The following is a 15,613-nucleotide window of genomic DNA, read 5'->3' as shown; positions in this document are numbered from 1 at the left end:
GATTATTTTTTCCTCCATAGTCCCCGAGAAAACAACCAAATGCTATGCAAGATTCAGAAGGGGTGCGGTCAGCACTCAACATAGTTCACACTTAGAGTGTGGTAATACTCTAATAATGTGTAAAGCTGAGAAAGACTTGGGGTTTAGGGAAGATTTTTCACTGACATGAAGACCCAGTTCTGTGTGGAAGGCAAAAGCAAGCGCACATCTTCCATACACGAGCAAGACTTGCACCACTAACTCTTGTTAATAATACGTTGAGCTCTCACGCTCCTTCAGTTCTCTTCCATAGAAATGCTGAAAGTTTGAAAGGTTTGGCTAAGCAGTTTGTCTGAGGGACATGAAGTTCAATTTAATTTATTGAAGAGAACATTAAAATGTAGTCTTAATGATGAAGAAGTTTGTGGCTCCTTTACATTGGGTGCGTGAGAGCTCAGACTAGTATAATATAATACCTGAAGAATGTCTAGCAGATAATTAACACCCAGAGTTCTAGACTCTAAGGTTTTTTTAGTATTGCTTCTGATGATATTAAATATTTCTTTTCACACTTTTTTCATTTCATTCTGTTTCTCAGCATACATAAGTGTCTACCAATGACATGGGGAGAAGAGCTGAACTGAAAATATCAAAAGACTGAAAGAAACAGTAGGGAAACAAACCATGCACAAGTCAGCAGCTGTTTTGGCATGAAGAGAATGCGTATCTCCTTTTTGTCTGTTTTGTGCGTTTTTTATATAAGATGGTTAAACAAATACATTTGATTTCATTCACAGAATAAAAAAGATCCCCCTGGAAAGCTCATGAACTCATGCAGATCATTACCAGACTCTACTGCTGTTTACAAGTAGGATGTCATGCCCTTGATGGCTTAGTTCAAAAGATGGCTTCTCTTCTTGCCAAACCTGTATTAGAGAGATGGATAGTTTTCAGAAGCTATTTTTTGCCATCAAGTTGCAAGCCTCTCCCTTAAACAAGAATCTACTCACAACTGCATAGTAAGCGTGATGCCATATGTCAGAAGTCACAGAGGTCTATCTTGAAATAAATAAATAAGTACCAGGAAAGGATATAGAAACAACAGTGTATACAAACTCCTCTGACTACCTATGATTTGGTGTTCCTCAGCGATCTCCCATTGTAGGCAATGAAGAGCTGCCCAACATGGTGAGCAGAGGGCAGCACAAGGGCCTAGGCTGCACTCTTTTGTATACATTGACCTAGCGCTGCAACCTGCAGTGGCTTTGCTTCCTATTGTAGACCCTTTACATTATATTTCTGCATGTGGAGCTAGTCTCAGCCATGATGGACTTGTTGCCTAATCATAGGCCTCTGGTGCTAATCAAGAGCCCTAGGGAATGCAAGCACATGTCTTGCAGAAGTGGCACAGGACCTAAGGAAGACCTGTGCCTTCCCAATTTGGACAAATGTGCTGCAGGACCTTAGAGCATCTCAGATGTCTCTAGGCACCAGTATATTAGCAACCAAGTAGAACCAGTCTGCTTGCTGAGTAGAAAGCTCTGATCTCTGCAGGTCTACTCTTGTGCCTACAGCAACCAAGGTCTGCCTGTCTACAGGATGGTTCAATACAAGTTCATAAACTTTACCACTCCACAAAGATTCAGTGCAAACCTGTGTGAGCTAGGTTGGTGGGTATTTCATTTAAAGTTCACATTATAGTTCTTAAACAGCTGTCAAAATCCACAAAAAATTTCTGGAAGAAAGAAATATTACCTATGTCACAGGAGGACTTATCAGTATGACTTTGCAGGGAAAAATTGTTCTTTGGTACAGATCACATAGGTATAAGCAATAAGTGCTGGAATTTGGGGGGGTTCATTTATGTTTGTTCTTCATGTAATTGCTTTCTTCTGTAGGATTCAAAAATAAGTAGATTATTAGAGAACCTTATAAAGAGTTACCTTGTGATTTGATTTTTAATTAATTTGGAAATTGGGATTGAGTTAGTTTGTAGTAGAGCAAAAATAAAAGAGTCGTGTATAGTACATTCCTGGCAGAAAGAGGGCTGGCAACCACTGCAGAAAGCTTCCCTTTAGCATAGTTTCCATGAATCTGTATGTGCTGGTTTTCATTAAGAAGCTTTAGAGTTCTCTCGTGTGTTCTTCCAAAATGTCAAGCTTTTATTAAGGTTAGTCTGCAGAACTGTTTTTCACAGGAAGCACATGTTGATTTTTGTACTGCAGGCATCAGATCTGCTATTGGAAGCAAGTAGTGAAATGAGCTGGTTAGGAAGCCCTAGAAATGAGCAGGGTACATGAGGAGGAACCGTGACCAAAGTCTGAGCCGACATCTGGTTCACTGTGATACGACACTGAATCTCTACCTCAGTTTCCTGGTTTCTGAAGACCAAAGCTTAGCTAATGTTTATGAGACACCCAGGAGAACTGCAAAGGGGTCAGCGGTAGAGAGCTGCAACAAATAGCAGATTGTGCATAGGGGAAATCTTAGGTGGCTAGATAGTTACCTAGCTCACCAGCAGCTCTACCTCTTCCACTGAAAAAGGTCAAAGAACACAGAACTGGACTTTTATTAGATAGCAAGCCATCATGGTACACTGCATTGTTTAGATGAATAGCAAGTCCTCTGCAGCTGATGCTCAGAAGCTGAAAGCTCAGGAAAAGGTAAAAGTGATATGCCATCTTCTTCCTCGCTCTCTTTGTTCTTCAGTTTTTATTTATTATTCACAGAGTACTCTAGATGTCTTAAACTTTAATATGTATGTTATGTATGTTGCATATATTTCTAGGTGGAGTTGGCAACCCCAAGAATCTCTCTTCATTAGTAAACATATTCATTCTAACCTGATTCTTATCTGCTGTGAAACCACTTTATATATTATTACTCTCCACAGATCCCAGGTGTCTCCATGATACTGCCAAACTAAGGCTGAGCTTTCCAATATGATTATTTTTTCTGCAATTATAGTAGCGAGAGATTTTATCTGTGAAATTCCTGCATAAGGAGATCTGGCACAATGCTCTTAGTTCTGAAGGTAAAGCACATTTTCACATAGACACTAAGAGATTTTGCAAACCACATGAAGTGCACAGATAAGGAACTTGAAAAGCATTACAGAAAGTGTGACAGGGATCATATCCCTTTTACCTCTTCAAAAAACTCATTACTACAAATCTTTCATGTCGGTCTTCCCATCGAAGAGTAACTAAATGTACTTTGCCAGAAAGGAATCGTTTACATTTTTCCTTACCAACTCCAGCCTGGTTACATTGTTCTGAGATTTACAGTGAGTGTTTCACACATAATGACTTTTGCTCTTTCTTAGAACATTAATTTCCTAGCATTTTCCTGGTTTTTTATTAAATATGAAGTTCTACTATATCTCAACAGATCCAATAGGAAGAGATTTTCTTGTTCTTTTTCATTCTAGTGCACCCTCACATGCCTTGACCCTGTAGCAGAGCTTAAAAAGCATCTTGTTCAAGCCCTGTCATGTTCTCTGTCCCTCCTTTGAATTTATCCATGACTATGGTCCACAGAGCCATGAAATTGCACCCAGGCCTCAAGACTGAACTTCCCATCACCTCTCTGTCTTCTGTCACACACACACACCTTGTCCTTCCACTTCTGCTCCCCATCTGCCACAGGTCATAAGCCTCAACAGGGAGCTCAGTGTGCACACCCTGCATAGACAGGAGCTGTGAAGGGCAGGAGAGGCACAGACCACTGGAAGGAAGGTGACAACATTTCTTAGTTTGTCTGGCCCCCAGGAGAAGTTTTTCTGCTCTCCCTCATCTCTGCATTCATGGCCTGAGCAACATCATAGGACCTTTTTTTTCTTCTTTTATCCAGAGTCTACATAAATCCACTTCTACCTGTCTCATCTTCATCTCACTTTGCCCTCCTAAGCCACTTAAATTACTGTTGTTGCCACTGTACCAAAATACTTCATGAACTTTAATATATTAACACTCACAGGACTTATGCTACGTGGGAGCTTTCAATGCTTCCATTTACACACACACAAAGCACCCAAGGTCATGTAGGCAATCTGTGGCAGAACTGGTGACTCCCTGTCCCATAAGCCAGATTAACCCAGATCAAACCATGGGTGCAGCATCCTCTCTACATGTAGCCAACTAAGATTACCCAAACACTAGCTGCATTAGGATGCTGTTTCCCTGCTGTACCCCCAAGGACAAGCACCCTTCCCAAGGACATCCTCAGTCACAGCTCCTTTTGGCAAGGAACTTACCCGAGAGGCTGCTGCAGCTTGGCCATCCTGCTCCCCATCTGACCCACACTCCAGCACACCTGTACTCTGGGGAAGTTCCCTAGTTCACATTCTCTTTTTTCCTCCTGTTAAGCTGTAAATTGCACAGTGCCACCTAGTTACTCACCAGCTCAACTCCAAACAATTCTCTTTCTGTAACACTTGCTGGTAAAGGCTTCCAGTGATGGATCCTAATTGCTCATGGCAAGGGTGGACTGCACAACCCCAATTTTTTTAAGTTCTGTCTTTTTTTCTCTAGAAGGGATAGTAATAGTATCAAATATGGTAGAGAATATAGTAAAAGCATCTAAGAGTCCTCCTTGTTGCAAAATCCCCATTGGGATTTATTGAAGATACATGAACATGATATATGTCTCCAAGGAGAGATTTGCTGAAGCTAAAATCAGTGTTAGGTCCCGAACTAGCTTTTGGTGCTTCTTGAACATTTTCTGAAGGAAAGGGAAGCAAAATATGAGGAAAAAATGTATCAGGAAAAAAGAAAAAGTCTATTTGCTACTGAACATGACCACCTACTGTGATTGTTTGACTGTTTTACTCTTTTCTGGTGTGTTGATATTCTGTCATGTCTATAATTTTAAACTATTAGTCACAGTTTCTATATTTTCTAATAGAAAGTGGTCCTTAACTGTTTAATGCCATCATATTCGGATTATAATTAAAGATTTTTTTCTTTTATTTTTACTTGAAGTGCTAAGTGTTATCAATAACCTCTAAAAAACCTCACAATTCAGTACATACATGAAGCAGTGCCAAGGTAGTCTGTTCCCTGACAGCCAGGTTCAAATGGTCTTAGTATCGGTATGATTTTTAAGTGTGTAATGTAATGCTTCTCTTCTGCCACGTGATGAAAAGAAGTCTTGGGACAAGAGGAGCCAGAACCCCTCTCTCAGTAGCATCAGGTGTTAGCTTTTATTTCCATTAAAAAATTATTATTCTAGGTGGGAATGTGCACACTTCACAACTTCTAAATAGCACAATAGCTGTGAAGAACTGAGAGAATAAGCCATTTTCAAGTTGTCTCTTTTTTTGGGTGAGAAATTTCCCCTTTTCAAACAGGGGAAAAGACATGTTCAATTTTTTTAACTTCAACACAGCAGCAGGGGGATGCCTGGGCTCCAGCGGCCGGGCCCCTGCCCTCTCCAGGAACACTCCCACCACTGCTTGCTGAGCTCTGGGCTGAGGAAACTGTGGTGGGCTGGGCTTGGGTTCTGCTTTTTTAATTACTGAGTCAGAGGGATAGTCTGAGCAAGGTTTTAATAACCGCTATCTGCAGCTGTGGAATGCTTGTGTGGTAATTAACAGGCAGAAGGCTGGGGTGGATTTTATTTTTTTAATTCCCAGATTTCATTTTTTGCCTGTGGAGTTCTGGATCTTAGGTTAGTCTTTAAAGGCTGATGTAAAACTGCTGCTTTCAGAGGCAGATGATATTTGGAGAGATGGAACTTCAGACAGAACTAATCAATCAAATTAAAGTAGAGATTTTACATAGTGTAGTAAGCTAGGAAAAAAGAATGGAGCTTTCTCATAAATCATAACTCAATTTGGCCATATAAATAGTTTTCATATAAAAGTTTATGAAAATGTCTATTGTATGTTCCAGGCAAGTGAGTATGTGCAATAACTATGCATGCTCATGTCTACTTCACAATTATTATGCCTTTTGAAATAACATATTTTAGGGAACTGGAGAAATAAAAAACAAAGGCCCATTGCAGCAGGGTACACATATTGCTTAGTGGAGAAATGGTTGTTCAGAATCAAATGGACTATTCTAGTTTATGTGGTTTATTTTGAACCTAAAGTATTAAGATGTAGGGGAAAAAAAAAAAAAAAAAAAAAAGAAGTCTTTCTGTAACTGAGGATTAAACAACTTTTGTTCTTTTTTTCTTAATGTCTGAGGCCAAAGTAAATGAACCGCAGGAAGTTTTTCCCCACCACATTGCAGTGTCAGTTTTCAGTGTGGAAGAGTGTGGTCCAAGAGCAAATTCCAATGTAACTTATTTCAGTAGGTATTGCTAGAATGATTTAGACAGTTAGGATAAGATGATAGATTACAGTCTGCACAGTGCAAAGAAGCAGCTTTGTGTGTCTCAGTTTTATTTTAATTACAAAAAATTAATTGAGACATTTTTCCGAAGTGACAAGTTACAGAACTGACTGGTGGCCCTCTTCTCATCTTCTGTGCTTCCATCCATCTTCTGTTTTCATCCACTCTTCAAATTTTTGTACAGTGGTGAAGCACACCCTAACAAGAAAGGCTTGAACTGATCTGCATATTCCTGTAATGATCACTTTTTTTTTTTTCCTCAATTACCATACCTCTCTTAGCTTATTTGAATTTAAAATGCTTTCTGGAAAAACCCGTGTCTCCCCATAATTATATATGAATCTGTAGCATGACTATGGTATCAATATTGATAGGTTTATTTGGGGACATTTGCTTGGATATTTTGAAGTCCTCATTTATAAGACTCTAGAGTCTTCTTACAAAACTAGTGAGGTCCAGAATAAAACAGTTCTAGTTAGGAAATATATTTCTTATCTTGCTGTTTTGTACCTCTCCAGAGATCCCAATTACAAAATATGTGCAAGGAAGAAGTGAAGTTCTCTGTTTATATCCTTCTTACCTTTCCAAAATAGAAGTTCTCTGAGTTATAAATATGATAAAGGAAATTATGGAAAAAGCTTCACCAAATCTGCATGTAAACTACATTGAAAAATGAACACGCAGATGAATCATTTTCCAAACAGTGATTTTTTTTTTCCTTTTTCCAAGTAAAAAAACTTTACTTGTGTTTCATCATATCAGTGTTGTAAATAGAAACACACTTTTCATTAGCCAGGCCATTCCCAGGAAGGTATAAAGGTAATGCTTTGACAGAATTGAAAACAAATTACTAAATCTGCAGTGAGCTGTTATTTTCAGTTCCTGTAACACAGTAATCAAAACTTTCTGAAGAAACTTACTGAAACAAGTAAAGCTTCAGCCTTGTCTCTACATATCCTGTTGCTTGGCACAATTAAGAAGTAAGGCGTATTTTAATAAAACTAAAAAGATTTAAGTAAAATCAAACATGTAAAACTTTGTTATTATTATTCTTATTTTTATTTCTCTTCTCTTAAGAAGTTTGTGGTTCTTATATGCCCAGAACAATTTGAAAGTGCACTATCTTGTACTTTGGTCTTACCAGGCCTTATAAAGGAGCAGAAGAATAGAAGTCCACCATGAGAAAAAGAAGTGTTAGTAATTGGATAAGCAGCTTTTATGAACTATTATGAAATAGTTTACTTTTTGCACAGGATGGTATCTGTATTTTTCTCAGCTTTATCTCTGGTGTTCTTTCAGAATATTGCCAGCTTTTAGTAGTACTGTTTTTTAGTTCTCCATACAAATTAGCACATATATGTTGGGGTAGATGAGCATAAGAAAGATGTATCATTACCTATGTAAAATTAAAAATAATGTTGCAGTTTTCAAAAGTGAGTTTTAATTTTGATTGGTTCAGCCTTTGTCTCACCAATGATAAGCCACCTTAAAGACAGCAGGAAGGGGAACTGATCTTCAGGCTTTTTCTGAAAAAAAATCAGATTGGACAGCCAGAAATGGAGATGGCCAAAATCACTAGTCAGTTTGGGAAGCCTTAACCTTATATTTCAGCACATCACGCTAAGGGAATAACTTGTTCCTTGTCACTTCCCTGCAGTCATCCAGTCAGACACGAGCCTGGCAAGCGCTGGTCCACGTGTTGGGCAAATGGGTTTCAGAGCTGCTTCCAGGGCACAAAAGTAATTCAGTGATAGAAAAACAGACAGTAATAGCTATGTGAACCCTGGAAACCACCCAGGAAAGGTGGTTGGTCTATACATAGGAATTTGGGGTACTACTCTACAGAAGGTTGCCCACAGGGTGTGAAGTTTTACCTCCAGTCAGCTTGTAGTACTTACCATCTTCATGGTGGGCATGCCCACAGGGGAACTCTACAGCTTATGTCATCCCATCCCATTACCTTTAAAACTGGAAGAACCCACCAGGAGGATTTTTCTTATGCAGGTCCTTTTGCTTCAACTGTAAAATGATGTGGTTTTCTGCCCTGAGTCCCCTTATGGAAGAGAGAGATTGTGTTTCCCAATTGAACTTGAAATGCCATCTAGAATCAGACTCTGCTTGGCGGCCAGGCTGGAAGAGAACCCAGCTTTTATGTTAATGCCCTCAGGGCCTGAAATGACATTATTTTAAGTTGTAGAGAGGCATATTAGTATGATAGTTGTGGGTTATAAAGTGTACTTGGTTTACAATAGCCTCCAGAGGTGGTAACCAGAGCTGCAGTGTGCTGAATGCACATGGATGCCTGCACAGGGTGAGAGCCCAAAAGAGCTGCCTGGGGGTAGGAAGAGGCAGGAGCAGGTACCCGCACGAGCAGTGACAGAGTCACCACATGTTTTTATTCTATTGCACAGTTCAAAGGAACGAAAAATGTCGGTAATCCAAATAACTGGTTTAACTAGGTTTGTATGGAAATGAGTAAAAAGCTGTCAGGAGAAAGACAGGAAGGCAGAAGAAGGGGCTGCTGGGGAGATGTACACACACTCACTGTGGTTAAACCTAGCACATCTTTGGCTGGCATGGCCTCCGGGCACTTGGAGTTGCTTTCTTACCCCGTCTCTGCCCAGCCAAGTAGGTGCAAGGTGTCCTCTGGCTCTCAGGTGAGTCACTGGCGGGTTCTTGCGCCGGCACGTAACCAGCACTCGCCATAGGGCACCCAACTGGAGGAGCAGCGCAGGGTAGGGGCCTCCGGGGTGGTGAGCTGATGAAAATAAACCTCGGTCTGAGTGTGGCTGAGCATAGGCGAGTAACTGTCAAAGCATAAATGCACCCTTACCTCTTAGCTTCTCTCTTAACCTCGGGCTTCCCAAACAAGAGCCCCTTCCCATGGGCTGGGGTTTGACAGTGTAAACACAAGCCAGGTTAAGGATAGAGCTCCAGGCTCAAATCCTGGGCTGAACATTTAGTGTGGACACAGCCTCAGCACCACACGTTTCCATCTCGGTGGGTATAATCCATAAATGGGCAGCAAAGCAGACGGCAGTAAGCAAGCGTGTGCAGAGTCTTTCCCAAGGAGCACCTCTGTGCTAAAGTAAATTACCATCAGTTGTCATTTCAAGGGGAATAAGCTTCACTGATTACTTTTTGCATATTCTTTCAGAATGAAACCAGATGTTCCCCAGACCATGCTATTAAACCTGCAACTCACATTTAAAGTCAGGGAAGAAACTTCTCACAAGAAAAAGGATATTGAGTCTTGTTAGTGAGTTGGTTTATCTGAAATAACGTATCTGCTAATGGTGATGGGAGTACATTTCTGAATCAGAAAACATTTCCCAAGGTTTTAGACACACCAATATGCAAACTGCCATTCCAGGAATATTAATATTGCACCAGCATGAGTCAAGCTTTTGTTGTTTTTAAAAACAAACAGTAACTTCTTTTCAGGAGAATTGCTCTGAATCACTGTTGAGGTTTGGGTGTTTTACTAGAAAGATATTCTGGGTTTAATTATTTTAATTTTACTTGCTTGCTACCTTTATGCTTCTTGTCATGGCACGTTTTCAGTCTAGGGCCAGGAATCCAGGTAGCTGTGATGTATTAGACTTCAGAAGGAAACAATTCACTCTATCTAAATCATCTGAGAAATTCTTTTTGGCTAACCAGTCTGTTTGAAATTGTCAGGACGTTTCCTCTTCCTCCCAGCTTATAAGACCTGAAGCATTAGTATCCCTGCCTATATATGTGTTGCTTCCTGCTGAAGGAATATTTATAGCATTTCTGACCTTCGAATGAACTTTCATGAATCAAAAACAGCAAAGTGGAAGGAAACTCAGCAGCAGTTTTCCTTTTGTCTAAGTGTAGCTAATGTTAGGCTTGGAATATCTAAAATATATTAGGAACTATCATAATCACATTTATGCGGCATTTTTGCAGGAAATTTGCAGATTTCTTCAGCCATGTTATGTAGCTACTATCTGAAGAATACATTACAATGCCAGAGACAGCGGTATCATTAATGGGGTTTTAAGTTGTTGAGTATCAGATTTTACATGGTAGAACTACTACAAGAGTTCTTAAGATTCAGAATTGAAGAATAATTTTCTTGGCTAAATTTTGCCACAGGAAAAGTGGATTAAAAACCCTTATTTCTGATTAATGACTTACTATGACTAAAATACCATTCGTTTTCTCCCACTTCAGATTACAGAGAGAAAATTGACACAGTCACCCCTAAATGTGTGAGCACAAGCAGCCATATAAGATGGTTGGAGACAAGGTTTGCCAGTCCAGATTCATTATCCCTTTAACCCTGCAACTCAGCTATCATAAAGAACCTTTCCTAGTTCCTGAGATTTCTGGAGCTCCTTTCAAAAACAAGGTGTTCCCACAGTGAATTAGGCATATCAATGCTGTTTGCAGCCTCCAATAGAGGAAGAAAACAGGCTTTGAAATTTCCCTTCATTTCATTGCCTAAACTTAATTAAACCCTTTCCTTCTCCAGACCTGGCACCTCTAGAAAGTACTTCTTGCACTCTCTTTTACCTACCGAGGGAGCCTGGCCAACTAGTTCGGATTGTAACTGCAAAATAGAAGCCTGAATTCCGGATGCATCAAGTTAAGTGAGATTAATCCCATCGCTAGGGGTGACAGTAATAGATCTCACAGACTGACAGATCTTCTACCTTGTAATTAGCGTGTTTTTCCCGTCAGGACTGTCCCTCGTGCCTTTCCATGGATGTAGCAAAGCAGGGTCATGCTCTTTGCCGGAGCCTTCTGATACTGCTGCAATACATCAGGCTCCTGTTCACAAATGCAATGTTGTTACTCTGAAAATCACCTTCATAATAGTTCCATTTTTGTCTAGTATTTTCCTGATTGGCTGAATGGAGAGAATAATAGTTATACAAATCTTCACAAATTTCAAGAAACTCTTAATAGCAGCTCAAAAGAATGGTTTTCCTAAGTTTCTTTTTCTATTTCTCTATTGTTTGAAGATCATGTCTACTTGTTCACCTAGTCTTACAAATATGTCTTAAAATACAGGGAAAATGAAACAAATTTGCTGAAGTTTGACAACTTCTGTTTGACCAAAAGTTATTTGGTCAAAAGTATTTTAAAAAACAGTAAATTAAGGAGATTTTCAATGGATGCTATCATACTTATTCTTATCATTAGGATTCTGAAAAAAATCATAGGAGAAGGCATTTCCACACAAGTTCTACATGAATTGTTAGTGTCAACTATTATTTTTTTGTTGTTTTGTCTTTGTTTATAAAACACCTTTAATATACAATCATTTTGGCTAAGAATAAATTCTGTGTTTATTCAAAGTAATAGATTCATAATACTGAAGAATTATTTACTGCCTCTCCCCACATACCTGTTTCCCTCTTTTTGATTCTTTTTCTTTTTCTTCAAAGACCAATATACTGTCCATGTACTTCTTCAGTGCTCTTAAATGTAAAGCTGTCTTGTTATTTTGCTGTTCTTCCAAAATTTGCATTTCATCTTTTAGCAGTCTCTAACCGAGGGAAGTTTGCTCTCTTTGTCTCAGTCTTCTTCATAACACATTTTAAGTAGTTCAAGAAATTCTATAAAGAAAAATTGAAGTCCTGATATTCCATCTGAGTTAGATCAAAGTACTGTGTTGGCTTCCAACCCTCTAGCATAAAAAAAGGCGTATTTGATTGAGGCTGAATAACAAAATCACTCTTCTGTTGAACCACTTCAATAGACAGAAGACCTTAATATTCATACTTCTGATGAAATTCTAGTTTATTGTTTTACTAAGGCTAGTATTTTGGCTCCAGCAAGAAGCTAAAAGGAATTCTTCTGGCCATAGTACATGCATCTGAATGAGCAATAAGGTTACATGGACACCAGGGCAGATACAGCTGCTTTGGGACCAGCTAGGAATTAAGCCTGTGGCACAGTTAGGTGATAACCAGGGAGTTTCAGCTTCTGCAGACTTTTTTGGTTCACTGACAGCTGCCAGTGTGGATATATGACAATGTGGATTACACCACCAGCAGCGGTATTGTCCATTCCTCATTTCTTCAAAACTGGATAATAACTGGAACTGCTTATTGTGTGTGCTGATCTAAGGCTGGTGGTGGCTGTAAGAGCTACCTCAGTCTGTTTTGTTGTATTTATGTCAATGTTTAAGCAGTAGGTAATCTGTGGGGAAAGGTACACGGCTCTTACAGCCTGTCTTCTCTCATGGTTTTGCCTTAGATCTGCAGCAGCTCCTCCATCAGTCTGGTCCCTGTGGTTTCCTGCCCTCACTGCTGCAAAGCCTGTGACTTTGATTCCTCAGCTCTTCTGTAGCCATTGCAGACGAAGCTCAGCTGCTTCTTTTCTCACAAATGTCTGCCTACCCTCAACTACCAAACACCTTGACTGAACCTGCAGTCAGTTCCAGGACTTGAGCCAGACACTGGAGCTGGATTAGTGTCAAAATAGACCATCATCTCCAAGTTGTGCACAGGCAGCTTCTCACATGTCTCACAAATACAGGAGTGTGGGCTGCTCTTACTAACAGTGGGTGATTTTGCTTGGTGATTTCAGAGAATGACGAGGAGCAGGAGGCTCTGCTGTCACTGGACAAGCCTGGATGGTATTCCCAAGGCAACGCTATCCAGCTTTATGAACTACTGAAGAAAATGACTGGCAAATTGGATCCCAAGGTGTGTTATAAGTGGGAGTAAATCTTTCTGAAAATACCCTGTTTCCATCTAATATTCACCAGAGAAGCTTTCCTTAAAGTTATTTATGTGATCCAACACAAATTTTTACTCAGGTTATGTTTGCTGTTGTCTAACAAACTGCAGTCCAGAACTGGAAATAGCATATTAGTCTTCTTATCAGCAGAATATGTAAACTTCTAGATGTTTTATTCCATGTGCATGGTCATGCATTTCAGCAGGTTGGGCAGAAAAACATTCTTCCTGAGGAAACAGGTCAAATAGATGAAAAGGTGGCATCAGTGAAAACCAGGATCATGGTTTTTTTAATTACAGGTCTGGATGGGTGAAAATGCCACTGAAGATGATGGGACCATATTTTCCCTAGTGGGTGATCTACTCCCTAAGCACAGAAGAGTTCTGAGTCACCAAAAGATGTTCTATGTTCTCTCATGTTTCCAAAGTTGTCCAAAATTCAACCCTGTTGTGTAGTGTATTTTCTTAGTAGCCTTTTCCAATGCTTCCTGGCAGTTTATTACTGTCAGTCAAAAATCTCAGCAGTGTCCCCTGTGCCAGTCCCAGCTGGGTATCCCTGTCCAATGTCCCTGGGGGGTGAGAGTGAAGAGCGTGTGCAGGGCCAGACTTTTCCTTATGGAGCTGGTTGAAGATAGAACCCCAAACTGTGATATTAATATCTGTATGTGTCATGGTCAATTGTAAACACAGAGGAGTTTTCATTGGGTTATTTTAAAGCTCTGTTTCTCTCTCTGGGAAATAGTTTGCTTGTGTTTTCGAACTTTTAATTTGCTGCTACCCCCGCAGGTTGTTTATTTTGGTGACAGCATGCACTCAGATATTTTCCCAGCCCGTCACTATAGCAACTGGGAAACCGTCTTCATCTTAGAGGAGCTTCTAGGGGACAAAGTTACAGTGCCTGCAGAGACTGAATCTGAACCCTTGGAGAAGAAAGGAAAATATGAGGTAAGGGTTCCTTACAGATGTGTACTAGAAGAGAAGAAAGTAAGTTGCAAAAAAGTCTCGTGCCACCTGCTCTGAGAATGAGCTTACTTATCTTACCAGGCTGCTCACAGCATCAGCATCCCTTGCAGATGTACCCTCCTTGCCATAGCAGGTACATCCTGTCCCAGCTTGGCATTGCTTGGGTGACAAAGAACCTCTATCCAAAGCTAAATTGTGGACTCAGAAAGACAGCTGTATGTGCAGTCCCTGAACCAAAAACATAGTCATGTTTTCAGGAACAATAACTTGCCCTGCACCCTACAAGGAGAGATTTCATGGTGGCTTATCACAGGTCCAGCACCTGAACTCTGATGAGTTCATGATGTTTCCCTGCATGTCATGGCCAACAGTAAACACAGAGGAATTTTAATTAGGTTGCTTTAAAGCTCTGTTTCCTCTGTGTTAAATACAGTTTGCTTGTGTTTTCCTTATATACAAAGAACTTCTAATTTGCTGCTTCCCTCACAGGTTGTTTATTTTGGTGACAGCTGCGCTCAGATAAGAGGGACTGTTCTGAAGTCTGGTCCAATGCAAACTACTGATAATTTCCTCAGATAAATAATGTGAATTTCAGGTTGATTGCAGCTGGGAAACAGGGCCTTACCACAACTGCCACACTTTAATGCTCCCACAGATGTTGGAAGGTTACTGTGGCTTATCCTTCTCTCTGCTCCTGAAGAACAAAGTAGAGAGACAATGGTGCTCAGATGGTCAAGCACCATCGATTGTACCTCCAGCGTGTCCTATGTAGAAACTACAGTGCAGCTTCACTCTCAATTTGGAGTTTCTCTTCTTTTATTAGGTTCCTAAATAAATAGGTAATTTTCTTCTAATTGCATATATATATATATGGATATCTATATGTATGCTTTTTGCACTTTGCTTTGATAAGCATGTAACTTTTTTTTCTTTTTAAATAATTGTTCTTTGTGCTTAAAAAGGTAACTTACTGATAGAAAGTTTTTTTTGTGGGTTGCTTTTATACTAGAGATATTTTTAATCTGAGTAAGAAGAGCTTTAAAAGCCGCTCTTTTTATGGAGAAAAGAATTACTTCAATGTGACTAAAACAATATAGGTGTGACATCTATTTCTCTACTTTTGTAGTAGACTTATATATTCTTTTCCGCCATTATCCTGATTTCTAAACTAAGGTCACACAAGGACATTTGTGTCACTGAAGAAAGGAAATATATATTACTATTTAGGCTTTTTCCTGGGTTGTAGAAAAATAAAAATGAAGACAAACAAACTCAAGCCTCCTAACAAGAAAAATGTATTTCATGATAAGAAAGGCAGGGGGTGGAAGGAAGAGTGAGCAGTAGTGTTGCAGAGGTGAATGTATTTTGATTTGACTTAATTAATTATTGCTTTAAAAATAATTCATTCTCCTCCATGAATTTGTTCATTCTCTGACTGGAGCATTGCTGCATAAAACATCTTGCAAGGTTTGGGGTTTTTTATTCAACCATGGTTTCTTAAACATGTTCAATATGTACTTTTGAAGCACACATATGTAAACAAACAGCCAGAACATGTTTCTTTTCCTGAAGTACAAAGAAAAAGTTATTGAGTGATGTGTTTCTAAGCCC

The 15,613-nt window shown here is 39.6% G+C and overlaps 1 protein-coding gene across 1 annotated transcript in view; it reads left to right on the top strand.

Annotated features, from left to right (window-relative positions):
• Positions 1–15,613, top strand: part of NT5DC1 (5'-nucleotidase domain containing 1) — a 137,644-nt gene that overhangs the window by 102,210 nt on the left and 19,821 nt on the right. Inside the window, exons 9-10 of the mRNA XM_065835827.2 lie at positions 12,888–13,006; positions 13,826–13,984. Coding sequence (XP_065691899.1) covers positions 12,888–13,006; positions 13,826–13,984 — 278 coding nt within the window. The remainder of the gene's footprint in view (positions 1–12,887; positions 13,007–13,825; positions 13,985–15,613) is intronic.

The sequence above is a fragment of the Patagioenas fasciata genome, chromosome 3 (assembly GCF_037038585.1).
Source record: "Patagioenas fasciata isolate bPatFas1 chromosome 3, bPatFas1.hap1, whole genome shotgun sequence".
NCBI classification, from domain to species: domain Eukaryota; kingdom Metazoa; phylum Chordata; class Aves; order Columbiformes; family Columbidae; genus Patagioenas; species Patagioenas fasciata.
Note: the sequence above shows the minus strand (reverse complement) of the source record. Positions and strands in the feature narration are given on the sequence as shown.